Source organism: Chaetodon auriga, chromosome 3 (genome assembly GCF_051107435.1).
Source record: "Chaetodon auriga isolate fChaAug3 chromosome 3, fChaAug3.hap1, whole genome shotgun sequence".
Lineage (NCBI taxonomy): Eukaryota > Metazoa > Chordata > Actinopteri > Chaetodontiformes > Chaetodontidae > Chaetodon > Chaetodon auriga.
Window position 1 is genome coordinate 3352501 of NC_135076.1, and position 26511 is coordinate 3379011.

General features: G+C 40.7%; 1 protein-coding gene across 1 annotated transcript in view; it reads right to left on the reverse strand.

Moving 5' to 3' along the window:
* Positions 1–26511, reverse strand: part of LOC143315910 (cadherin-2-like) — an 89626-nt gene that overhangs the window by 41514 nt on the left and 21601 nt on the right. Inside the window, exon 3 of the mRNA XM_076723475.1 lies at positions 2124–2332. Within this exon, the coding sequence (XP_076579590.1) occupies positions 2124–2332 (209 nt within the window). The remainder of the gene's footprint in view (positions 1–2123; positions 2333–26511) is intronic.

The window sequence follows — 26511 nt, forward strand, 5'->3', positions numbered from 1 at the left end:
GATCTTCTATTTGAAAAACAAATAAAAAAGTTATTCAATTGAGGAGTATCTAAAAAATGTGGTCTTTTCTCTCTCATCCTGAACTTGAGAAGGCCATTCATGTTTTTATTTCTTCTTGCGTAGATTACTGTAACTCATTGTACTCAGAGTTAAGCTGAAAAATCATTTTATTCCTTCAGCTGGTACAAAACACAGCTGTTCTGCTTTCAAAAAATACTAGAGGACAAAATCATATCAGTAACAAGTTTCAGAATTGATTTTAGGATTTTACTAATTACCTTTAAAGTACTTCTTGGTGTAACTCCCAGTTACATTGCTGAATTGCTGGTCCCCTACGAGCCAGAGCTCAGCCTCAGATCTTCAAGCAGAGCTCTGCTGGCTGCTCCGAAGTCCAAGACTAAAGGTGTCCAAGCTTGTGCAGTAAATTAGAAGTAAAGGCTAGTCTGCAATATACTCCTCTTAAATAAAGGCCTGCTTTTCTCTGAAGTTGAGATTCATACACTGGACAATCATGTTTTAGAACAATTTGATAATTAAGGTGCATTTTACATTTCAAAGAATTGGACGGCCAGCACCGAGGACAAAGACTCACATACTTCACTGACTTCATATAACTAAGGTGTTGTTATAAGGTGACCCTGTCTGATCTGTCAACCAAAGACTGATTTTACCGACATTTGGAGCTTGGTGAGCTGTAAATGTGATGCCCATTTGTCTCACTCTTCAGTTTCATTTGATAACATCCCTGGTCCTGCCTCTCAGTTGAAGGGCACAGTGCTGACACGGCTCCCCTGCCAAATGAGTGGCTGTAACTGCCATGGCTGCTCCTCATGAGATTTCCTTATGAAGGATTGTTGACAGCTTCTTTCACTCTCTGTGATTCTCCTCCTCACTGACTGCAGCAATTGACGCTGAGAGCAACTAAAGCATATGGCAGCCAGTTATTTCTAGGCTGTGTTTAGAAGAACAGCCAATCAAGGCCAGTGTCTTTTCTAAATACATGCAGAGGGCCTTATTATCGCTGTTGTACATCAAACAAACTCACAGATGGCTGTTTGACTCGCTTTGTCTCTGCAATCAGCACTTGGCCAACCTCAGACGCCTGCTGGGCTGGAAAAGCTGATTTTATATCTGTACATAGTTCATCCAACATTACTGAAGCCTTGGGGGGAAATAACAGCCCATTATGCTCAGACTGTTTAATGATTCTGCTTGTCAAAAATTACAGCTCTCTCAGAAAGGCTTCACACATACTGGCATCCTCAGACTCAGATGTAGGTATGTGTTCAGTCTGTCAGGTTCTGTATGTGTTAATGAGCTCAGTTATTCAAATGCCCAATGACTCAGCCAAGGCAGATGTGTATGCACTGTATATTACTTTAAGACAGTGAGGGTGGTGTCCTTACAGTGGATGAATAACACTGACATTTCCAAAACATGATAAATAGAATAAGTACTTGTACTGCCCAGTGTTCTTCCTTGAAGATGTTACTGTGTATTGTTAACCAGTCATGCTTATTAACCAAGCTAACACATGCATTAATAAGCAAATTAGGGCTTTGATTGTTCATTGTTAATTCATTATATTATATGAACGATGTTTTTTGACATTCTGTTAATCATTTAATCTGCAAATGTCAAAAAAAGTGAAAATCTCAAGTTTCCTGAGCCCAAGGTTACATCTTTAAATTATGTTTAGACTGACCAACAGTTTAAGGCATTCATTAAAAGTAACACTATTAATAATGAACATAATAACTTCTCACATTTATTTCACAGTAACTGATTCAATAACCAAAAGATTTAGCCCCACGGTAAAGTTGGGGACAATAATGATACAATTTCAGTTTACTATTAGTATCCCAACAACACACAACAACAACACAACGAGCCCTTTCTTTACTACAAAGTGGTAATCGCACATAAATAATGCACATTCATCATGGTGGGAAGTTATGGAACCTTTACAACCAAACATCTGTCAGCTCAGCAGAGTCCAATGAATAGAAAATGGAAGAACATTTTTCTGGTTATTCACAGTAAAGCAGTTTGTGCACACCATGTGCCCTGCTGAAAATGTGGGTCTACAGGGAAGCAGCTCTCTACTTCTGCGGCTGTGTTACCTGTTGAGGTCCTGTGTGGAGGTGGACTCTGGTCTTCCAGACTTGCTTGGACTGCAAGTCTCGAGCGTAGACCACCACCATGGCTTTTCCCTTTCCAACTAGGCTGAGGTGCCGCAGGGTGTGGACCACACCATCCTCACTCACTCTGAAATCAGAAGGATCTCCAACCTCGAACCACACCTTCCCTCCACCGCAGTCCATGAAGCTCACTAAGAGAGAAAGACAGAGACAGACATCAGGCTGAGAGGAACCACCTCCGTGATGATGGGTCATCACGCTGCTGCATGCACCCAGAGGATTCATGTTCAGATATTTCCATTTACTCTATTTAAAGATGTTATCAGCATTTAACACAGACGCCACACGTCAGGTAAAATTTCAGGAAAGTGAATATCAAAGGATGGAAAAGTCCAACACCTTTACATGACAGCCAGGTGGACTATCAACACTCACGTGACCTCACCAAAAGACCCTGACGAGGTCAGAGGTGCCCTGGGGAGTTTTCTTGTAAATAAACAAAAGTTATGTTTGCCTTCAGTGTTGCTCAGCAATACTTACTGAGTGTATTGAACACATTTCCTTCCTCATAAAACATTTGCAAAGCAGATGTGCAGACAGTGTGAATCCTGAATTATTTACATCTGTGTTTGCTATCTTATAGTCTTGTTCTTCCCTGTCTTTGTTGGCACATTGCTGTGTATTTACTGCCATGTGTAGATCAATCGAGTAGTGTGAAACCACTGGCTGGACTATGCACAAATCAGGGAGCTAGGGATGCACATTTTGGATTTTTTTTATGACCGTTAACCGACGCCCTTTAACGATTAATAACCGTTAACCGATAAGATTTAAATGCCCTTCCATGCTGCCATTCCGTCATTCCGACATACCACCATTCAGACATATCACCATCCTGAAATACCGCTATTCCGACACACAAACGTTCCACCATTCCGACAAGGCTTTCCATGTAAGGAAAGGTTGGAATCAGAGAGTCACTGACTCGGCGCTGTCCGGTGCTGAACTGCAGATTTACAATGACGGCAAATAGTTAGATTACTCATCTAAAATGTAAAAAAAAAAAAAAAAAAAGCTACAAGCTTTAGATATAATTAACAGTACTGTAGGCTTCAATCGTCTGCTATTGCTTTTTAAATTATGTCGAGAGCGAGCGCGCTGGTGATTTCGTTAATTGTGTGTTCTGCTTCATTTCCAAAATAAAGTTTGAGCTTCTGAAATCTGATTTTTAAACAGTTCTGATGGAGCTCAATGTTTATCTGGATGATGCGTCTTCATTCCGAACATTTTTACTGTAAACCTGGACGACCCGCGACGTGTCTGGAGATAAAAAAATCTTCTCAGACCGCCACGCGTCACACTTTCTCCCGGCCATCATGGAGGGTAAAGTTCGCTGCGATGGTCCTCCATCGTCTGATGCTGGATGCTTGTTTCTTAAGTGGTACTGCATTGTACTCGTACTGCTGGAGTATTTCAGTGCTGTACCGCATAATTTGCAAATGACCTCCTCCCCTTTCTGGTCGAAATTGTCCCACACAGAACTCCTTTTTGCTCTCTTCATCTTCGCTGTAAAGTAGTGATGGGCACGCCAGTTCTTTTAGATGTACTGAATCACTAGAATCAGTTCACTAGAAAGATTCGTTCAAAAGATTCATTCACTGAATCACCGAATCATTCAGTGCTTGGCAGGAGGAGCCTGCGACTCCTGAACTGATATACGGCTGAACGGTTCAAGTTTCAGTTCAGTTCACAGCTTCCAGGACCGGGAGACGAGAGTGTTGTGACTGTGTTGCTTTGACAAACACATTTGTAAATATAAAACTATATATAACTATATTATAAATCATGATGTTTTAAGTGTCCTATCCTATGGTATGCTATTTAACTGGTCTACTCGGCAAATTGGGCTCAGTGAGTGATCCGTTCACTGAACGTATACCCCACAGTACATTCAGTGAAGGATTCACACTGAATATGCACCGTTCCCTCGCAAATTGTCGCAATGAGATGATCAGACAGTCACGCGTTTTCTCAAACTGCGGGTTTTATACACTATCTGTTACATGCTGTGTCCTACTGTACTGTTGTTGCGGTGGCAAATTTAGCAGTTTTAAAAAAAGTTCGTTTTCTCCGAGGTACACTTGAACACAACACACCCCTGTCTCCCTCCGTCGCTCCTCATTACTGCCAGCATAACGTTTTAAGTTTGTTTATCTGGAAACTAAATCTGTTAAAACAACGGGGAACAACGGTCGCCATGAAAGTGTATCCCTCAGAGGAAAATGATTCAGGAGAGTGTAGTTCACTGAGTGATTCATATGGCAAGCCGTTCCTGCCAGAAATACGCCACATTCAGTCGCGTTTCAACTTCATTACGGCGTAAAAAACGGCGTTCTTTTTGCGCGTTACGGCGTAAAAAACGGCGTAAAATCTGAAAAAAAACGGCGTTTCTTACGCCGTAATGAAGTTGAAACGCGACTGAATGTGGCGTATTTCTGGCAGGAGCGGCTTGCCATAGATTCATGCGTCGGTGACGCGGTGCAGTCGGCGCACGTGGTCCCTCCCTCAAGTAATTCGTTCGTTTCTCAGTTCAGTTGAACTGTCAGCAGTGCCGCCTGCCTGCTGACAGTTCACTTTCTCAATTCAGTTGAACTGTCAAGTGATTCGTTCGTTTCTCAGTTCAGTTGATTCTCAGTTCACTTTCTCAGTTCAGTTGAACTGTCAGGTGATTCGTTCGTTTCTCAGTTCAGTTGAACTGTCAGTGCCGCCTGCTGACAGTTCAACTGAACTGAGAAACGAACGAATCACTTGAGGAAGTGATTCAGTTCAGTACGTTCACTTAAAAGATTCGTTCTTTTGAACGAATCGTTCGCGAACGAGACAACACTACTGTAAAGTGGGCTGTGATGGAAAGCACATGATGGCATGTGTTGCACCTGTCGACACGCCCCCATGAGTTGATTGAATTACGTAGCTTAAAAACAAAATTGACCGTTAGTATTAATCGGTTAGAGTTACTGTTATCTGTTAACGGTTAAACGGTTAACCATGTGCATCCCTACAGGGAGCCACTAAAAAAAGGGAACCTTTAAATGCCTGAGATTACCCACCAGTCAATTTGAATGAGACTCAAAACGTCTCAAACATTCTAAAGCAAGTGCACTTAATGCACTTCTAGATACCTTCACTTAAGCTAAGGGGCCACACCCAAGCTGTGAAAAGCAGCCTCAGGATCTCAATGTGTTCCAAGGCCAGATGGGATGTGTAATCTCCCAGCATGCTCTGGGTCTGCTCCATGGTCTTCATCTACCTGTGCCTGGCACACCTCAACAGCTATGAGTCAACCAATCAAGTGCCCCAAATTTCCCACGATATCAAATATGTCAGACTGCATTTTTGGAGAAAAAAAAAAAAAAAAGTAGTTCAAAACACTGACTTTGAATTATTTACTCTTGAAGAAACAAGCAGATACAAAATATATATGTGAAGCTGTCAAACAGTGCAGAAAAAAGGTATTTTTTATCCTTCAGTGCTGCTTAAGGGAAAATTTAAGGGATAAGAAGGCTTTTAAAAGGTTAAAGAAAAAAAAATGCCCAAGTAACAGAGTGAAGAAAAAGTCATGTAAAACCTGACTCGCTTTCAGATGAGCATTAGCGCAGAGATCGATGGATCTGGCCAGAGAGAGTTTAGTCTGCTTGTAAATCCCAAAGCTGAAGTGGGATTTGCAGAAGTAAAACCTTAAATGGGCAGAAATGGGACCAGTTTTCAGCAGGAACAGCAGGCTTTCCTCTCCCTGCAATTCTGCTTTCTTTATCTGTTTGCCAAGTATAGCCTACCTTCAGAGAGGAAATAGCTTTTGTGATGGCTGGGGGGGGGAGTACGCAGCACTGTGACAGCATTTCTCCAGAAATCATCGTAAGTTTGTCCGCAATGTGATTTGAAGAGACACAGCACACTCATGCAGAACAAAGCTGTCAAAGGCAAATGTCAGCTCATCACAGTCGGCACATTACCAACAAGTCAGTGCATCCAGAATGGCTTCTTCCACCTCAGCTAGAGGAGAGAGAGGGATGAAGGATGCAGCTTTGGTTTCTGTCCAGCTACTCCTTGCGACAAGTGATGGAGTATCAAACTAGAAAAGGAGGCTGGAAATGAGGAACTTGATGACATTTTCACAGACATACAAAATGTTTCGATGTTTGTTTTGATGCTGTCTAACACGGCCTCAGATGAGTCTCCAGTGTGATTTTGAGGACTCATTTTAGTATAGAAAAATGTGTGGAATACAATGAATTAAGTAATCTATAAAATTCAAGAAAATTATGAGAAATGCTCATCAAAAGTTTCCAGAGTCCAAGGTGACACTGTTAAATTACGTGATTTCCCCAATATATTCAATTTACAGTACTACAGAATAGAGAAAATCGGCAAATATTCACATTTGAGAAGGTGGAACCAGAATAATATTTGGTCCATTTGACTGATAAATAACAAATCAATTATCAGTTTTTGTCAATTGACAACTTAACTGACTGGTCGTCTCACCGCTATAGTTAGGATTCAATAGCTTAACAAATCAGAATCCTTTCAAATTGCATCTTATTATTAAATCTAATTAGGTTCAGCTTTCAACATTTAAAAGTACCTACATCTCTAAATCATTAAAGCTCAAAGATGCAGTTTAGATCTGTAATATGTGCTTTTGGCTGAGAAGGCAGAGATACTGCACTAATTTACTGTAGTCTATTTGAAGTGTAGGAACGCGGTCCACTCACAGTCTTACTGCAGTGATACAGAGCGCTGTTTCTTTTCCTCACCAATGATCTTGGAGTTCTGACACCAGCTTGGAGAGAGCACATTGGCAACGGGGAAGATTTTCTTGTTGACTTGTTATCAAGTTAAGTTACAACATTAAGGTTGATTAAATACAGCTGATATAATCTGCCACTCAATATGTTTCCCATCTCCACTGGTGACAGAGACAGTGCCAGCTAAAGCTGAAGCCTGCTGACATCACCTGTGGGCTACATTTTTAGCTAATAAACAAGACTAATAGTGAACAGCTACTCTCGTGACTCTTTAGGTCTGTATCTATGCATTGGCTGTAAACCACTCACTCCTCTACAAAACTTTATGGCGATCCATCCAATAGTTGTTGGGATGTTTCAGTCTCAACACTAAGTGGTGCCCTGACCAATCAACAGACAGACACAGACACTGCCATCTGACAGCAGCTATGATGCTTCTATCAGCGCTTAGAAAATCCAGACATTTTGCGAACCAGCAACCAGATCCAAAATAAAACTGGCTCTCATAAACCAGCACTATTCAGCTTGAGTTGTATGACATAAGAAAAAACATGAAAATATTCATGTATTGTATGGTACTTAATGACAATCCTCAGCAGCACTTATTTATGTCTTCAATGGTTATTTTTCCACATTCACAATTTATTCACTATCTTCATCTGATAGAAACACACCTAATTCTCAGTTTATTTTTAGCGGTGTTATAAAAGTTGATTTGAAATGTGCTTGATGGCTGGATGGAAATAGCACTTATGAGACAGAGAAAAGAGAGATAGGAGGAGAGACTGAGAGAGAAAAGAAAACCAAAAAATGCAAAGTTGGAAGTCAAATGACTGCACTCTTGATTTTCGGTGTTTCTTGTATAATTGCATATCTGATATTTGAAATGCATCAGACTACAATGTGCTCAGTGTGAATAAAGTTCAGTTTCATCACGATAGTGAATGTGGAGCTTGTGATCTCATGTCTATGTAACCTGATGAGACATACGCAAAAGGCTTTAGTCTCTCTTCCATTTTCAGAAAATGGCTGAATAAATACCAACAGCTTTAAAGTTTGTTCATATGAGCTCAGTATCATAGTGTGCAGCGAGCCCCTTCTTTCCAATTCTTTCAAATTGACTGTTTAACCAGCACAGACAAAATTACAGTGAGGAAACTCAGATTTTTTGTCTCATGAACATTTTGATCCTGTAAGAAAAACTCTAGATTTTTGACTGACGATTATGTGAAGTTTCAAAAGGAAACCTTACCTCCCTGTCTTGTTTCTGCATTAAGATTTTCATTCAGACAAAAACATGGTTAATACTGTCGTGTGTTTTATTCAGTTTCACAGGAAACGTTCAATACCTTTACCTTGACTACCACTGAGACAAAAAAAAATTAGTTGTTGGATTTTCCTCCACACAAGACACAAAACAATTTAGATACTAGGAAACTGAAAGTCTTCATTGAAAGCAGCTCTCTTCAGTCTGAGCCCTGGGCCCTCTGTGAAATAATGTAATGAGATAGAAAAACTTACTGTCTACTTTATAAATTCACATCATGTCTCTTTTTTTCTTTCTTTCTTGTGAAATATTAAAGAGTTTTCAGCCTCCCAGCCTCCGGTGATGATGAATCAAATCAAACAAGCTGAAAAGGCAAAATCATTTTCTGGTTGAGCTGTTCACCATATGCACGCCTTGACAGGGTGGACGTCACTTTGTTTTACGGCATCGCAAACCAAAAAGTTTCAGAACCACTGACATTGCAGCGTTCTGCAGTAAAAATCTACAAACTGTATCGTATCCATGAGAACAAAGTCCATCAGATTGAATTTAATAAAAGGACAATTTTGTCTTGATGGACTCATGACAGTACTGCTCTGTGACTACATGGCAGACGAGTCATGAGGTCACTGCACTATTATCATTTCCTAGTGAGGATTAGTGGGGCTATTTTTTAATCCCATATTTGATATTTCATAAAAAATTGCAATTTGGTTGGTTATTTTAGTTGACTTTTGTGTTCTATTTTCAAATTGATAGACACAGAGATAGAACAGAATAGAAAGCTGCTTAATTTGACGAAGACCAAAAGTCAAAAGCCTTACAAACTGTCCACAGTCTAACAATTATACTATTCTAGAATTCCTATCGAGGTTCAAGGTGCTTTTCTAGGTTATCTTCTTTGTCATTCTACAACACAGAGTTGAACAACCAAATGCAAGTTGCAGTCCCTTGACGCTACACGAGAAAAACTATTATTGAGGTGAAGTGCAGAGGATGAGTTGAAGAGTCTAACAGCCTGAGGAAAGGAGCTGCTCTGTAGTCTGGTGGCGCAGCAGCAGATACTTGTGTATTGCTTGCCAGACGACATCAGGGCGAACAGGTTGCGGCTGGGCTGGGGATTGTCTTTTACTATCTTTCTCGCCTTCACTGATGCTTGGTTGGTGGGTACTAGTGATGTTCTGTGTGGTTTTAATCACCTGCTGCAGAGCCCTCCTGTCCTAGGCTGTGCACAAACCATGTCAGTTTGTAATGTTTCCAGTCAGGATGCTTGTTATCGTTCCTCTGTTGCCAAGACCTTGCCATAGGAATTTTGCCTTCTTAAGTTTTTTTCAGAAAAACAGTCGTTTCTGAGCCCTCTTTACCAGGGTGGAGAAGTGTGATGACAGGAACATGAAACTGTTCACCCACTCCACCTCAGCGCCACTGATGTAAACACGGGGTATGTGTGTGCCTTTGCCTATTGTTTTTTTTATAAAGTCAATGATCAGCAACGAGTAAAGTATTACATTTGTCCTGAGGGTGATGCAGGAAAGGAACAGGGTTATTAAAATCAAAAGAGTTTATTACTTGTATAAATGTGATCAGCACATTACATGGCACTCTTATCCCGATTCTGATTACATTTTATGTATAAAGTAGATTTGGCTTGAAGGTGGTGTTAGCAAGAGAGATTCTAAAATGGAAAGGGTACATGAACGTGCTCAGTAAATTCAATGATCAAAAGTCAGTTGGAAACATTCTTTATCGAGATACAAGACAAGTTGAGGGACTTGAAAGAGATTAGTCTAAATAAAAGCGGATATCCAAGATTGTTTTTATCCTGATTTTCTTGTTCCTACTATGCCTGATTGTCCAAAAACACTGAATCCTGCATTTTGGTTAATGCCTCTGACTGGAGCATTTTCATCAGGCCACTCCTGCCCAGTAAACACCCCCATCTTTTAATCTCTTTGCCCCCAGTGTGAAACAAAGGCTTTCTGTTCTAAAAGACAGCTCGAGGCCAAGCTGAGATAGATGACATCACTATGACATCATCAATGCTACTGTCTCAGACTTGGAAAGTGTGCTCCAGGGCCACAAAAGAAGAAGAAGAAGAAGAAGAAGAAGAAGAAGAAGAAGAGGAAGAAGAAGAAGAAGAGCCCACGTTTGAATCACTGGTCTCACCACTCAACACACTGATGGATTGCCATAAAGAAAAACCTTCCTCAAGTACCGACCCTGCCCTCAGCTGCAACATCTTCCACTCTCTCTGATGGTCTCTACCAGCTCGGTGTAAATGCTCATATATTATCCATGGTCATGTTCAAAAACACTCATGCTGCTACATGATGTTAGAACTGTCTGGTTTAACACCCCCCACTGGCAATATAGAGGGAACTGGGGCAGAACTAAGCGCAGGGCTTTCAGATGTTGCTGGGCAGTAGCGGTTGGTTACAAATTCACCCTCTTATATTCAGACAGCAAAACACAACATCATGGAATAAGATAAACATCCAGGGTCAGATGAAATGCAACAACATCAACAGATCACGGAGCAACCTGAAGCAGCTGCAGTGTCAGAACGGTCTGATAAAGTTTGACTGTCCGATCCTCTCAGCCTGCGCTGTTGAAGCGACACATTCTTCATATCTTGCTAAGATTTTGAAAAACCTCTAATTATACATAAATATTAAGCTAACAACGGCTGCTAAATGGACCTCATGGTGAGACTGTTTTGCAAACTGCTCTTTTCAGAGTCAAATTTTTATTTATTTATTTATTTTTTCAGCACATGGGCTGGGCTATTTGAATAGCTCTGCTGTAGTGAGATTATGAAGGTAGAAATTATTACAGGACAAGCAGTAAAAAATAAAAACAAAATAATATTGGATCTTTCTAATATCTCGTTCATTGCCCTTGACAAAATGCTATGTTTGTTTTACTCAACATTGGAGTCAAAAGCCCCAGGTAGTCATTGACTCAGCCTCCACTGCACAGAAATAATTAATGATTTACAGTTTTTAGCCATGTTAGAGCCATGGCTCTGGGGATGGTCATGTCTGTCTGTCTGTCTGTCTGTCTGTCTGTCTGTCTGTCTGTTTGTCTGTATGTTCTGTCTGTCTGTATGTTCTGTCCATCACTTTGGTCAATATTGAGAAATCGCACCAACTCTTGGATGGCTTGAAATTTGGTACAGGGTCCATGGTCACCAGAGGATGAATGTTAATGGCGTAAACTTTTCACTTATCTCAACATCTACTGGATGGATTAGCACAGACCTTTGTACATAAATTCAGGGATACCACAGGATGACAGCTTGGTGGTGATCCTCTGACTTTTAGTATAACAAATTATCAACACGTTAGATGTCAATCAAACTTTGAAAAGCTACTTACCAATTAAACCTCACAGACATAAAATGATTTCCGTAGGACTTAATACATATTTTTTGTTTTCCAAGCATTTTTTGAGCCGTCTCATCAACACTCAGTTCATTTTCATTTTCATTTCCAGCTGTGAGCAGCTCCGCTATTTCCTTTGTGCGCTGTATTGTGGGAGTATAGTCAACAGCACACACAAAAATGTCAGCTTTGAGTACATTTTGCCCCTTTTCTAGTGTGAACACATACACTCAAAAGCTGCCAGTACGTACTGACGTATGCACGTCACGTGAAGCTAGTCTTGTGTACATGTTTACATGCATATATTGTCTGCATCTTGGTGCCAAGTTAAAATATTCTGATAAACTTTACATAACACCATCTAAACACTGTGTGCCAAATATACTGTCTGTGGCCAACCTGCTGCCCTCAGCAACTGAGTCAAGTAAAGGAAAATGTACAACTGTCACTGATAACAATACGTCTGTGATAGCCCGATTACGGTCGATAACTTTGCATGCAAATACACTGATGAGGCTTTAGTGCTTCATTATATATTCAGAATAGTTAGTGGTTAATAGTTACAATTTATAGAGCTATTATCACATTTTAAATTGTTCAAAAGTATGCAAGTTGCATTTTGAGACACAATACTGGCAGAAGAAGAGCAGGAAGATAAATGAATGCAATCAAGTAAATGAGGTACAGCCTGCAAAAGCTGCTCAGTAATGACAGAGGGGAGGGGTCTTTTCAAAGAACCCCTCTGAGCTGATCAATATCCTTGCTGGAAAAAAGGCTCATAACAGTGGACACACACACACACACACACACACACACACACACACACACACACACACACACACACACACACACACCTCCATGCTACAAGCCTTACATCATGATAAAGAAGATGGAGAAACAAGTGTTTGCAGAAAAGATACTGGGACAGAGAGCAGGACAGAGCAACAGATAAAACAACTGATACAAGTGTTGAAGATTTGTTCGGACTGAAGCTACCAATATTCTTAAGTAATAACCTTTTCATAACTCAGAACTGATAAGAGCACAGCGTCTTCCTCAGAGTGTTAATCATATCAGAATAAAGACCTTGAAAATCGCATTTAGGCCACAGTGGGCCAAAACTCTCCACTGACACAGACTAATGAAACAGTTTGAGTTGTTCGCAGGGCCTCAGGGCAGGTGAAGACTGATTCATTACATGTCCAACTCATTGAAAATCCTCCCACAGCACAGCGATTTCACTAGTCAAGACATTAGATAGAAAAAACTGGCTGACCACAAAATCCTGACAATTCTGACAAACTCAGAGTTGATAAGCAAAACAAAGCTTCTGGCATATTCACCAAAGACACTTGATTTAGTATTTACAGCTGAATATGATTTGTGCTTGATCTCTAGTACTGTAAACAAACCTGGGAACAATAATTTCTGGATGTCATATTTTGGCAGTTTGTGGTTTCCTATAAAGTCTCAAAAGACTTGCATGAGTTTCCTGCTCACTACATGCACCAACAGCAAGACACCAAGAGGATGCTAAATGCTAAAAAGTCAACTGAAGTTATTTGTTGTCTGACAGTTTCCCAGGGGCCCTGTCTCAAAAGTTCAAATTAGTCAAACATTGATCTCAAACATAACATCCAAGTGATCCTGAATAAAGCTGCTAATCAGCTGTTAACCTTGCATCTACCAATCGGCGGTTGTGCACAATCTTTGCACAACAGATTTTTACAATCAAGTTGAATTTTGAACTCAAAATTTGAAGTCAAATAAGCTGCATGAAGCCCATGAAACTTTACTATTAGCCCATTTTACAGTCAGTTTACTAGCAGCTGTTCAAGGCTGTAGTTAGGCACAGCGGTGCTCTGTGCTCAGTGCTAATATCAATGCTAACATGCTGATGTTTAGCTGGTATAATGTTTAACATGTTGACCAACTTATATGTGCTAACTGGCAGTAAACACAAAGTACAGCTGAGGCCGCTGGAAATGTGATTTGTTTTGCAGGTATCTGCTCATAAACTAAAGGGCTGGACAGATTCAAATGTTGACCTGATGATGGCACTAGATGAAAAGTCAGAGGACTGGCAAACCACAATTCATCCTGAGGGGACCATGAACGTGTATCTCAGTGTGGACTAATACAGTGATCCACCATTCACAGCTTAATGTTTCCAGAAGTTTCTTACCAAGACAAAAGTCACATTGCATCAATAATGTAGGGGATTTCTTACATTAACAAATGTTAAATATTAACATCAGTAACCATGACATTGTTGAACTGTCCACAAAGAGTGGAAACATCAACTGAGGTCATGACAGTAAAGCAAACAGTATGTTGATGTTGTGTCTGCAGGACACTGTGAGGGCCAACTTGATGTGATTGAAGTGGGACAGACGTAGACTTTGACCTGAGGGGATTTATCGGGTCTAATCTGATGAGCACCCGGGCTATTGATCAAGAAAACACAGCAATCATTAAACCTGCTGTGGGTCAGTGTGTGATTATCAGCATGTACATTTCACATCAGAATCAATATTTGTACATATTTTAAACTCAACGTTAAGGTACGAAATGTAAAATGTTAAACAGGCAGGAGGCTAACAGGCAAAGCCACAATCCTGTGACATGGTGGGGAGCCCCAGCTGGAGCAGAGCTGTGATATGCTTAACACACTTGCAGATTAAAGGACACACACATTTACATAAATGAACACACACACAAATGAAGGCACATCTGAACCTGCACACACCCACACACACACACACACTTGAGAAAGATTAAAAGACAACAAAGAGAACTAAAAAGGATTAAAGCTTCACTAGTGAATCTTCATAAACAATTTTCTGTCTGCTAAATACTCACAAACACTGCTGAACTTTGAGGCTCCCGGCATTCTTAATGCGTGCATGTGCATGTGTGTGTGTGTGTGTGTGTGTGTGTGTGTGTGTGTGTGTGTGTCTCTTAGTGACAGCTGGGTGTTGCTAGATAAACTCTGTCTAGGAGCGAAGCCAGAGGCCAACTTCCTTCTTCTCTCTGTCAACCCAACCCATGCAGCCAGAGAATACAGAGAGAATAATATTTCATGAATTTAAATGAAATTAAGAGGCTCCTGTCAGGCCCTGCCATGTCATTTAGAACGACAGCTTATCTAAGACATTAGAAACTGACATTTTGTACGTCATGTGCTAGTTTCCTCAGCAGTAGAGATGGGTAGTGCTTTTATATCTGATCACACAGTATTACAAAAATGTCGTTTTAACAAATGTGTTCATCTTGGTCAGTATACTTCAGAATTTCTGCTTTAGTTCATTAATTTATATTAACTAGCAATGTTTTCCCTCAGGACATCTAATGCTGTGCTTACATCATATGGAATGGATGTTAGTGATAGGACACATCGAAAGCATTCATGGAACCAGACAACTCAAGATGGCTGTATGTTTGCAGAATCAAGCGTGTAAAATAATATATATATCAATATGTACAATATTGTACATTGACAATATACAGAAGAACGAACAAACAAATTTGTTTGCCTTTTCAAACACTTCAATATATCTTGGATTTCAAAAATCAGGTCATTATGGTAACTCCCATTTGACACAAAGCTCCATTAAGATTCTGGAACTTAATATAAAGAAAAACTTACTTACAAGAACTTACAAGAAATACACTTATTGTTCATGGTCAACACCCTGAGGACTGAATATAACCTCTGCATCCAGCACAGAAACGGGACTGAAAAGAGTTCAACTACAACAATTTTCAACATTAACTGGTTAAAACTTCAGAAATGTGAGAATCTGCTGCTATCCTTTGCCTTGTAGCACAGTAAACTGAAGATCTTTGAGTTTTGGACTGTAAGTCAGAGAGAAGATGATAGTTCTCATAGCTCTCTGCCCGTTTATACATTAAACAATTACTCCAGTAATTCCAAAAATATGGACAGATTATTTGAGAACATACATAATGCTAACTGTTCCAAGCAGCATGAATAACATTTCCGTTTCTGCATGTTTAATAAAACACCTCAATCAGACAGCTGAAACATTTGCTGGAGATGGAAGATGGCTCCCTTTGCTCCAAGTCATGATGCAATTCTTCAGATATTCCAATAGAAATGAACCAAAAAATGAACTATGTGGTGTTCCCCCACCCTGAATTTAAAACCTCTCTGTGAAAAAAAAAAACCAATATTCCCTCACTAGCGGAATGCATATGGTTTCTTAGCACCACCCTGATCTCCCTTGCCAATTGCCCTGTTTTGTCCTTGCAACTGCCCCTGCTCAGAAAGCCAGTGTTTTCCTCTGTCCTCAGTGGGCAGAGCTGCACCACTCACCCCCCGCCCCTCCTGAGAGAGATAACACTGGAAGGCATGCAAAATCAATCAGCTACGGCCCTGAAAGGCCAATATGCTGCTAAAACACACACACACACACACACACACACACACACACAGGCAGAGTGGATGCTGAGCTGGTAGTCAGACAAAAAGAGTCAGAGTTCTGCAGTCCTATACCTGCATTACACACTCTGTCAGGGTATTACCATGTGAAGACAGCACAGGGCTGATGGATGGATCACAGGCAATAGAGTTGGAGAGGCCACGGCTCAACCACTATCATCACCTGTTGTTCACAGCTCCTTCCATTTACTGACCCACCAGGCCTTCTTGCTCCACAGCTGGCAGCCTTAATGCACTTTGATATGTGCTGAAGGGAAAGATCTCTCCTTAAACACTCTTGGCTGCTGTCCAGCACACAGATTTGCAAAGAAACTGGGTTGTTTTCCACATGCTGCTGCTCATACATTTTTAATCATTTTAGAAACTGCAATATGAGTGCCTATAGATTTTTTTTTTCCTTGTTGCGCACTTAAAATGAAGGATATTCATATTTCCAGCTTTGTCACATTTCCCCTTTGCTTTTAATGGTGGAAAATATATATTGACAAGTTTATCTATGTCAAAATTCAGAAAAATGCGTAACTGATCATGAATATTTACTGCTACTGACAAACCCTGACATGTCTGTATCATAGTTTAAAGTTCATGTTCAACGAGCATCTTGAACATTAACGCTGGCTATTTCATGCATACTGTCTTTGCTTGATTTTGTCTCTTGTTGCAATCATTACTTTCGACTGGCACTACAACAAATTGCAATAAAGTGACAGCACATGCAATTCATTAACTCAAATAAGTGGATTAGCTATTCTTTCACCACAGGCTGTTTAGTCTTGTATCACTTATCAGGTTTTACTGCAACATATTTCAGTGCACTATAATGCCTGTCTTATATTGTGCCATTATACTGAATACATATTGTGCATCAATTCCTAAATCCAAAGATACTGTCATTTTTTCTATCATATATCTAAAACTCTAAAAAGCACTGGATTAAAAATGTGGCCGACCTCATGTAAGTCAATACATCACCAACAAAGTACTGGGTTAACTTCACCCAGTACCAATGGGTTGTTTTGACCAAGTGTTAGTGTTATTTGTTATGCATTTTACTATTGGGTTACTGGACCAACTTGTCTTTGGTGTCAAGCCAATATTGTGTCAGTGCTATATTCACCATGCAAGGGTGATTTTAACCCACTGGTTTGTACATATGGTTTCGTACTGTATCAAGGTTGGATTACAAACTGGCCAAAGCTGGTAACTGCCCTGATGGTCATCTGAACTAACTTAAAACTTTAAATAACATTATTGGGTAATTTGCACTACTAAAATGAAAAGAATAATTTACCTAATTCTGCAGCACTGTTTTGTAGAGCAGCACACGTCCTGACAAATTATGTTCAGATTGGACACTTCCATACCTAACAGTGTACATTCAATGCCAAAGCCCATGAAAATGCAGGAAGAGGTGGTTCCTAAATGTAGGCTAGTGAGACTTTCATGCACTAGATCACAGTCTGTGTGTCACAGATTTGCAATTAATATTCACTTTTTAATCTTTGATCTTTCCCCAACCTTAGCCAAGAGTTTTAGTTTCCCAAAGGCAAAATGTTGCCCCCAGGCCCCCACAGAGGTTAGCTCTGCCATGTGCATTATGTTATAGCTATAGTGTCTTTGTTAAACGTTATTTCATTTTGCATTGTATCACATCATGTTGTTTTGCATCGTACAGTGATTTGTATCATGGTGTATTTTATCTTGCTGCATCATGTTGTGGTGCATCAGCATAAATTAACACAATCACACCGAATCGCTGATATAAATCTGCTTTATGAATGTGATATAAATCTGCTTTACGGTGGATTTCCATGTAACACACACACACACACACACACACACACACACACACGTTTCCATCACTTCAAAGGACATTACATAGACTTACATTCATTTCCTGGACACTTACTCGAACCATAACCATAACCACTACTTGTCTAACCCTAACCTTAACCTTAACCTAAACCTAACCATACCCTGACTTCAACCCCAGTCTTCACCCTAAAATTTAATGAGTTACTGTAAGTCATAGGGAATTGCATTTAATGCCCATAAGGGAGATGAGTCTCCACAATGTGACTGGGTACACAGATTTATGTCCCCACAACATGAGTAATACACACACACACACACACACACACACACACACACACACACACACACACACACAGTGAGAACAGCAGTGCTTGTGAGCTTGCAGGCAGAGTATATAGTGAAGTGGTTTAAGGAAAGCCTCATCTTAACCAGAGCTCCCATCTGTTATTCCTACAGTGTTGGACAGACAATCGATATCTGTAGCGCAGATCTGCGACAACTGCTGATTGTCTTGGTGGACTCTCACAGCTAAATGAGATTTACTTCATTATACTGCTTTATCTAATTGTAGAAGTGCCAGTACGGAACCACAAAATAGCCCCTGGAGAAATCAGGCTGGCCACTGGACCTGTGGTCACAAAGTATGTTTCCAATTTCATTTTTAATAGAGAGATTCCAGAAACTGTCCATTTATAATAAGCCAACAGAAGCTGGATAATTACTCTCAAGGTGAATAACATCTATAATCTACTGACAGTAAATTTTTACAAATAATTTTACTGGCCTAATTGAGTTTCAGACTCGTTTCAGACAGATGTTTGGGCCTTGACAGCTTTTTCATCTCCAACAAAAAAAAACATCTATTTAGTAAATGGGTCCTGAACACCTTAGCAACGATCCTTATTGTGAATCAGACAGAATGGAAGGCCTTCGGTTTAAACAGCCTGGCTCCTTTCCACTGTATGAAGTCTTAAGACTGAGCTGTCTGAGCAAATAATCTACAACAATCAGCATTCACATCCACACATTATCAATTCTTAATGTTATGTTTGTTAAGGCTCTGATCAATCCCTGCATTGATCTGCCACTAATCACACTACACACACATCAGACATGCAAACAGACTGTCAGATTAGCTGAGTGGCTTAGAGCAGCACACAGCAACCATGTTGAGGCTGATCCACCCACCCAACCTCTCATCACTGATAAGCTGGGGTGTGGGTGAGGAGGCGCTCAGGAACAAACACTGAGGAGTATCTGGAGACAGCAAAGACATGGAGAACACTCTCACACACAGATACTTACCACACTTGCTTGAATGAGGTAATATGATACAATAAACATCATGTCAGTGGGGCTGGGTATCACACCGCAATAGTATTTGAAGTGCTGACCAGAAATGCGTGTGTAGCAAAAGTATCTTTTTTCACATACACACATACACTTTCACATTACTTAAAGAATTCATTAAAAATGAAAATTGTTAACTGAATCATAAAGTAATCATCTTCACACTGTTCTGGAGCGCACTCTTTGCAGAGAAGCCTGGTTTTGTAAATCTGCCACATAAAGGACACCAGCAAGCGTTCTTCCATTTCTGCATGACCATGCTTCAAGCCAAATACCAGTTAAAATTCGGTACACAAGTCTGTTTCGTCCCCATCAGAGAGAAAGAGAGGGTTGGACGCAGGACAGCACAAGAGAGATGGAGAGAAAAACGGCAGAAAAAAGAGAGAACAGACAAAGACACACACAGACAGCCACGGGGGAATCTTGAATCTCAAAGCCAATGAGACAGTGAAGATCTCCACTTTTAGATCTGTGCCTGAGCAAACATGAGACTACTACCAATTATCACCTCCTGCACCTGCCAACACGCACACACACACAGAAACACACACACACAGAAACACACACAGAAACACACACACACACACACACACACACACACACACACGTAGCATGCCTTGTTCCTCCCCAGTCTACCAGTGGGGCTCTCCTTTTCAAAAGGGCTGCTGGGTGTTAATGAACCCATCTCCTCCGTGTTAATGAAGCCATTCACAGGTCTGCTCCCTCCTTCTGCTCCTTTGCTCCCCCTCAAAATCCCCCATAACCACCTCTTGAATTTCTACATGGCCCTGGATAAAGAGCGCCAATCTGTGGACTAAAGGAGTTTCATGTGAAATAAACCTTTTATCCAGCTCATAGGCATTTAGAGCTGTCACTAGCGCACACACATCTCCTCCTCCTCTCCATTTTCCTCTGGGCTAGAGCCACACCGCAGCATGCACCAAAGATATCCTTCTGGAAATCGCTTCAGGGAAATCTTTGAGGTAGAAACCTGAGATGTTTAGGCAGTCTGGTATCAGGTTATATGATGCAAAAAGTATGATGGCTGTGTGTTCATGCACTGAGTATGACCCTGGAGGAGTAAACGACATAAGTCTAGTTTCTGGAGAAAATCAATTGCAATGCTGGAGGGGGCTGATACCCCAGGATTCATCACAGTGATAAACAGAGTGTGGCAGTATCTGAGGGCCCGAGTGTCTTTCAGCAGTCGATGTTAAAAATGGGAGATGTGACCCGAAATCCATTTCACGATTAATTGTCACAGTTACCTCAAGAGTAATAGATACGGCAATCTATTAAATACACTTATTCACAAGATTCTATGTCCTAACAGTGGACTTCTCAATGTTATTGTACTGAACGATAAACAAAGTAATGGATTATGGCTCTGAGTAACATTTATTAAACATTTTCAGTAGTTCAGGCTGCAGTGATTGATTTTTTTCACCACTTCGGGGTAGTGGAACAAGCTGTGAACACAACATTGACATACAGCAAGCTCATAAAATCGTTAATGAGAATGTTGAAGCACAACATCAGCATTCACAAATATGTTGGACAATTCCACTTTTTTTTTTTTTTAATCGCCATAAATCTTAAGATGTAAAGTGTCTAACACAGAAACAATTCAGAGGGATACTGGGCCGTTGATTTGGAGTGTTGTCCACCTGGTGAATGTTTTTCCGATATTCATTCTCTTTCAGAAAGAGTTGTTTGGTGCTGGGCAGGTAGTGTACAGGCGGTTTATCAGAAGTTTTCCTCTGAAAGCGGCTGCCTGCTGTTGCTGGAAACAAGGTTTATGAGAGCAGAATTTGCAGGCTGGCAAACCAAAACAATGATCTCAAAGACATAAAAAGCTGAGTGGAGCTGAGGGAAGTGGCAGAGTTGGGGCTAATTGTGAGTTTGTTAATCCAAAGGACACCTTTCCCGGTAGGCATTTGATCCAACACAAAAATAAGTAGAATTTAAAACTCTTTTTCACATCTTAGCATTAAAACAAGGTGTATTATACATCTATTTAATAACATATTGATTGCGTCGGCATTCATCATATTGCATGATATAATTGTGTTACCGGTGATGGAATAAATTCCTCAAGTCTCCTCTCAAAGCTGTAATTTTTATTGCATGTTGTGTAATTGCATATTGACTGATGCCAAACTGTGTCTGCACAATCTGCACCCACAGTCCCGACTGGAATTTCCCCAACATTTCAGTCGTTTCATCTAAGTTAGGCTATGCTCATGGCTAATTAAATCCATTAAAATGTCTAGATGGAGGACTGCCGACTGGCTTTATTATGAATAAACACAAGCACATGCCGGCTGGCAAGGTTGGTTGGTACTTTGGGTTAGATGTGATTCCTAGTTGTACAATAAGGTGTACTGTAGGGGTGAGCTACGAATGACCAAACATACCAACACAAAGTAGGTCAGAGACATACTCTCTTTAGACTCTTTGTTTTTTACTTTAAATGAGTCTTTTACATGTGCAAATGTTCTATTTGCCATGACCGACTGACTGTAGAGTTCATTGTTAATTAACAATGGCTGGCAGAGACACAGCTGACAGAGACTGCAGAGGCGTGCATGTAGAAGATTTTATCAAAACCATTTTTTCACCACTTCTATTGCAGATATGTGAGATTTGAGCCATGATATTGTGAATGTAAAAACATGTGGTAAAATGATGTCATCCCATCAGAACCAGCCCAGCCTTGCCTTCATCTACTGTCATTTAACACCAGTCTGACGCTCAGTCACTGGAAAACTCTTTAACACTGCAGTGGTTGTGGTTTGTCCAGTCATGAGGATTTCTTCCATGCTACTTATTTCATTTTTGCTTTTTTACATATTACTTAAAGCCTTAATTCCCATTTCAGTCCAGTTTTGTCTTGTCTAGGTTCCATTTTCAGTCACTTGTTTTCTTCATTAATCACCATAAAAACAAGTAGTTGCTGTTATACTATATATAGAATACACTGCAACACTCCACCTGTGTTCCAGTGTATTTTCTTTTTACATCATTTCCTTTTACATTTTGGTCAGGGACGTAATCCATAATCCATCATAATCCATGCTTCAATTTGGATCCATAATAAATTAAACAAATTAATAAATATCTAATAATAAATTACATCTAATTATGTCCAAGTGTCAAACCACAGTTTACATTTGCTCATCTATTAGTCTAGAAAAATAAAAATCTAGTTGAGCCCTAATCTAAAAGAAATTGTAATAATTTTATTCCAGAATATTATAGCCAGCTTTTTACTAACTTATTCATTTACTCATTGGTCATCTTTGTACAGAATTTTCATCTGATCTGATTTATGGTGTGTAGCTTCTGATGACATGGCTTAAGTCAAAGTGAATAGTCTGGTAAAGCAGATTAATTTCTCAATGTAGGTTACTGTGACACAGTGTCTTCAGTTCACTGATATTTACTCCAAAACTCTCGACTTGGAGCTCAGTCATCCTCAGCAAGCCAGTGTTAATGAGCTAACAAGCCAACAATCCATTTAGCAATCAGACAGTATTGCTGCAGGGTTGGGGCGGCTCTGGCTCACGAGGCTCACGAGGTAGAGCGGTCATCCACTAATCAGGTCAGTGGTTTGATCTGTGGCCCCTGCACTCTACATGTCAAGTGTCCTTGGGCAAAACACTGAAACCCAAATTACCCCCAAAGCTGTGCCATCAGTGCATGAGTGTGTGTGTGACTGGTTACTGCTCCTGGTGAGTAGGTGGCACCTCTGCCATCATTGCATGGATGAGTGAATGCTGCTTCCTTTTAACGGCTCACAAGGCAAACATGTTGGAAACCACTGTGTGTCATTCTACCACTGGAAAGACATGCAACATAAGAAAACACCCCAGGTGTCTTCACACATTCGTCAGTGCTTCCCTTCTGTCCAGCATTTTAGGAATCTAAAGAAAATACATTTATACAAGTATACTGTGTGGCAGGTATTACTGAGCACACCACATTTCAATCAGGAGAGACAAGTGAATGGAGCAAAGATAACTGTTTAATATAGGAGATAATGTGTGATGATAATGTCTTGCCAGAATGTCTTTGGCACTTAGACTCTACTGGGAGATTTTTGTAATTGAGGGGCATTGCTCTGAGCCGCAGCAAGATAAATCCCCCCATGGAGTCCAGACCCTGGTGGTGATGGCGGCTGATGATTCTGCTGAGACTGATGAAATTATAAAGCTGATGAATCCGCAAAGACTGAGCAGTGATGAGGAGCTGGAGGGATGCACATAACAGCAGCATGAATGTACTAAGGCAGCGAGAGAATCATGTTTAAAAAGACAGCAGCGAGATGACAGGCTAACGGTGAAGGGGTGTCGCCGTGCTATTGGATAGATGTGGCCAGCTGAGGAAACAGCTGATATTTCAATGACAGCCCCACACAACAAGACGGCAAGGAAATTATGAGTGAGCATGCGTGAAAGGAGTGAATGCATGATGGTGTGAGAAATAAACCACAGGCCTAAGCATGCAAAAGAACCGCTATCCTGACTGAAGCTTGGAGAGAGTTTTATTTCCCAAGGGCTACTCGATGTAAGAAGACCAACAGCATTCACAACAACTGCGAGCAGGAAGATCCAGCCCACAAACTTGAGCAATGTTTTGCAAAAAAGTATGCCATGAACATAGCCTCAGACATAAAAAGACTCAACCTCATCTTTAAAGCCATCTAACATCAGTAAAACATGCATTTAAGACCTCTCCACCTCACTGTACTGCTATAGAAACACCCTGTCTTCATGTTTTTATTGGAGGCTATTTCTATGTTTGGAGCTATAGTTTGGCTTTAATGACAGGTTATGAGTCACACTTCATAGCTAGACTTGAGACTGTAAGACTGAAGGTTTAGGGTAAACATTTGAGCGAGTGCATGTAAGTAATTATGACTGAAATCTGGAGGGCAAGATTAGAGAGTCAGCCTGTTGCTGTGTTTGTCTGTATATGAGGAGCAGACTAAACTCAGAACGACAGGACATGCACACTATAGACACACACAGCTAATCCTCATAGGACAGCTGTCGCCCTGTCCTGATTGATCTGATACACACACACAAACGGATACATACACAGACTTCACACAAACAATGTGGGTGACGGGCTGTTTCCAGCCATATACCACAGCGCTGGATTATGGATGTAATAAATGCTGGCTTTGAAATTGCATCATCTTAAAATCAACGCCCCCCCCACCACCACACACACACACACAAACACAATCCCATAATCCTCTCTGAGCCAGACCTTCCACCAGAGCTACGACCACACCCCTCTACTCTACACGCTGGGACACAATATTTGGGTATTTGATACTTTGTGCAGCACTAAAACCTCCACCAGCAAGAATCACATGTCAAAGCAATGCATCACATCAAATCAAAGCAGTGCGTCAGCTTTAGCTTTTAGGGTGGATTAGATATCTCTATTGTTCTTTTTGGGTTGGGAGAAGCAGTGGATCTGACACATCTAACTACAGTATGACACTGACAAATCTCGGGTTGGAGCAGATATTGATTTTAACATCTAGGGCAGATGTCATGTTGGCCAATATGATGGAGGTGAGAACGGGATTTTCTCCTGAAGCGCAGAAGCGAGGCCTGTCTCATTTGTGTTATTGGAGACAGTATACTAGCTTGGTGCATTATTACATGTGAAGGAGTGTATGGGGAGATGGCTCTTACTCCTTGCAGGGTTAGGTTAAGAGAGGTTAGTGTTTGGGTTAGGTCTGGTTTGGACTCTGTTTCACAGTTCTAGAAGCCTTGTCACCTGTTGGCCTATAAAATAAATCCTGAACTGCCAACATCAGGGGTTCGTCAAGTCTGACACTGTGGGCAATTATGCCCCATTTTTTACCCAATATTTGTTTACAGTTTGTCGAATTGGCACCATTAGAAGCATGCTAGATTATCTGCTATTGCAGTGTACCCATGGAGACAATTAGCACAAGATGACTTTGATGCAAAGAAGACCTGATGATTCTCAGGCAAAGTGTGCAGTTATAAGGATAATCTTTTTTCATGAGGAAGATAATGAAATCCTCAGAGAGTGGAAAACACACTGAAACTAAAATGTGTATTGTGTCTCTGTGTTCATATTTTTAGAACACCTGCATGCACCTGTCCCTTTCACCTCACACACATCTTTGCCTCATGTCTCTCAGTGACCTCCATCCCACATCAAGAGGAAAGTAGGCCAAAGCAGCAGAGGCCCACCAGCCAGACAGCTGCTATCACCAGGATAGCACTGTGTCCATACAAAGTCTAGTCCGGCAGCTACAGGTGAGTCAACCCCCTGGGCAGGGAGACAGAACACACTCATGAGGGCCAAACAGGATCATCCTCACAGGCTCACAGGCTGCAGCTCACTTAGATTGAAGGCAGGCCATATTTTCAGATTTCCAGCAATAACCTAACATTTCATGACTTAAGCATAATTGACACTCTCAGACTGTTTCAGCCTATAATGTCAAATAAGACACTGTCTGTTTAACCTGCAGAGTCTAACCACAGCATCACACAGAAAGACTGAGATGCATTCTTTTTTCATCGGTTCAGTTTTACATTAAACCAAAACAGCAAACTAAAGAACTCCTTGGAGCAATAAGGGAAATGAGCTGTCTAACCAAGTGGAACTTGCTCAGGTTTCATCACATAACCAAAGTTTCGTACTACTTTCGTGTTCATGAAACAAACTGCAGATACTTTAAAAACTGTTTTTTGAGACCTGAAGTGCCTGCGCCTCCAACAACTGGCACATTCGCTTCCTGTCAACTGAGGACGATCTGGACAACAGATACTGGCTTAAAATATCAACCACTGATTGATATTACCTTTAATGACACGAGCCGCATTGACCTTCAAATACCGTCAACAAATCAAACCTTAAAGTTAATTCTGATGTTTTTCATTGTGTCCAGCAGGTCCAACGGGAAAACACATTTCCTCTAATTGTGACCTCCACACTGAAAATGCACAATACTTTCTTGTTTAAGTCAAATTCATTCCATTGTTAGTAACAACTTTGACTTGCATGCACAAATATTTCTGTGGCCTACCAAACTATGCACTGTTTTAAGTGTAACTTCAGCGTAACCTCTCACAAAAGTTCAGGGAAGGGTTAAAGGAGAACAAACAGGAGAAACATAAGGAGGGAAAAGCCACATGATTATGTGGTGTGAATCAAACACACAGCTTCCCACATACTGACCTACCCACCCACCCACTACACACACACAAGCAGAAACAGCCTG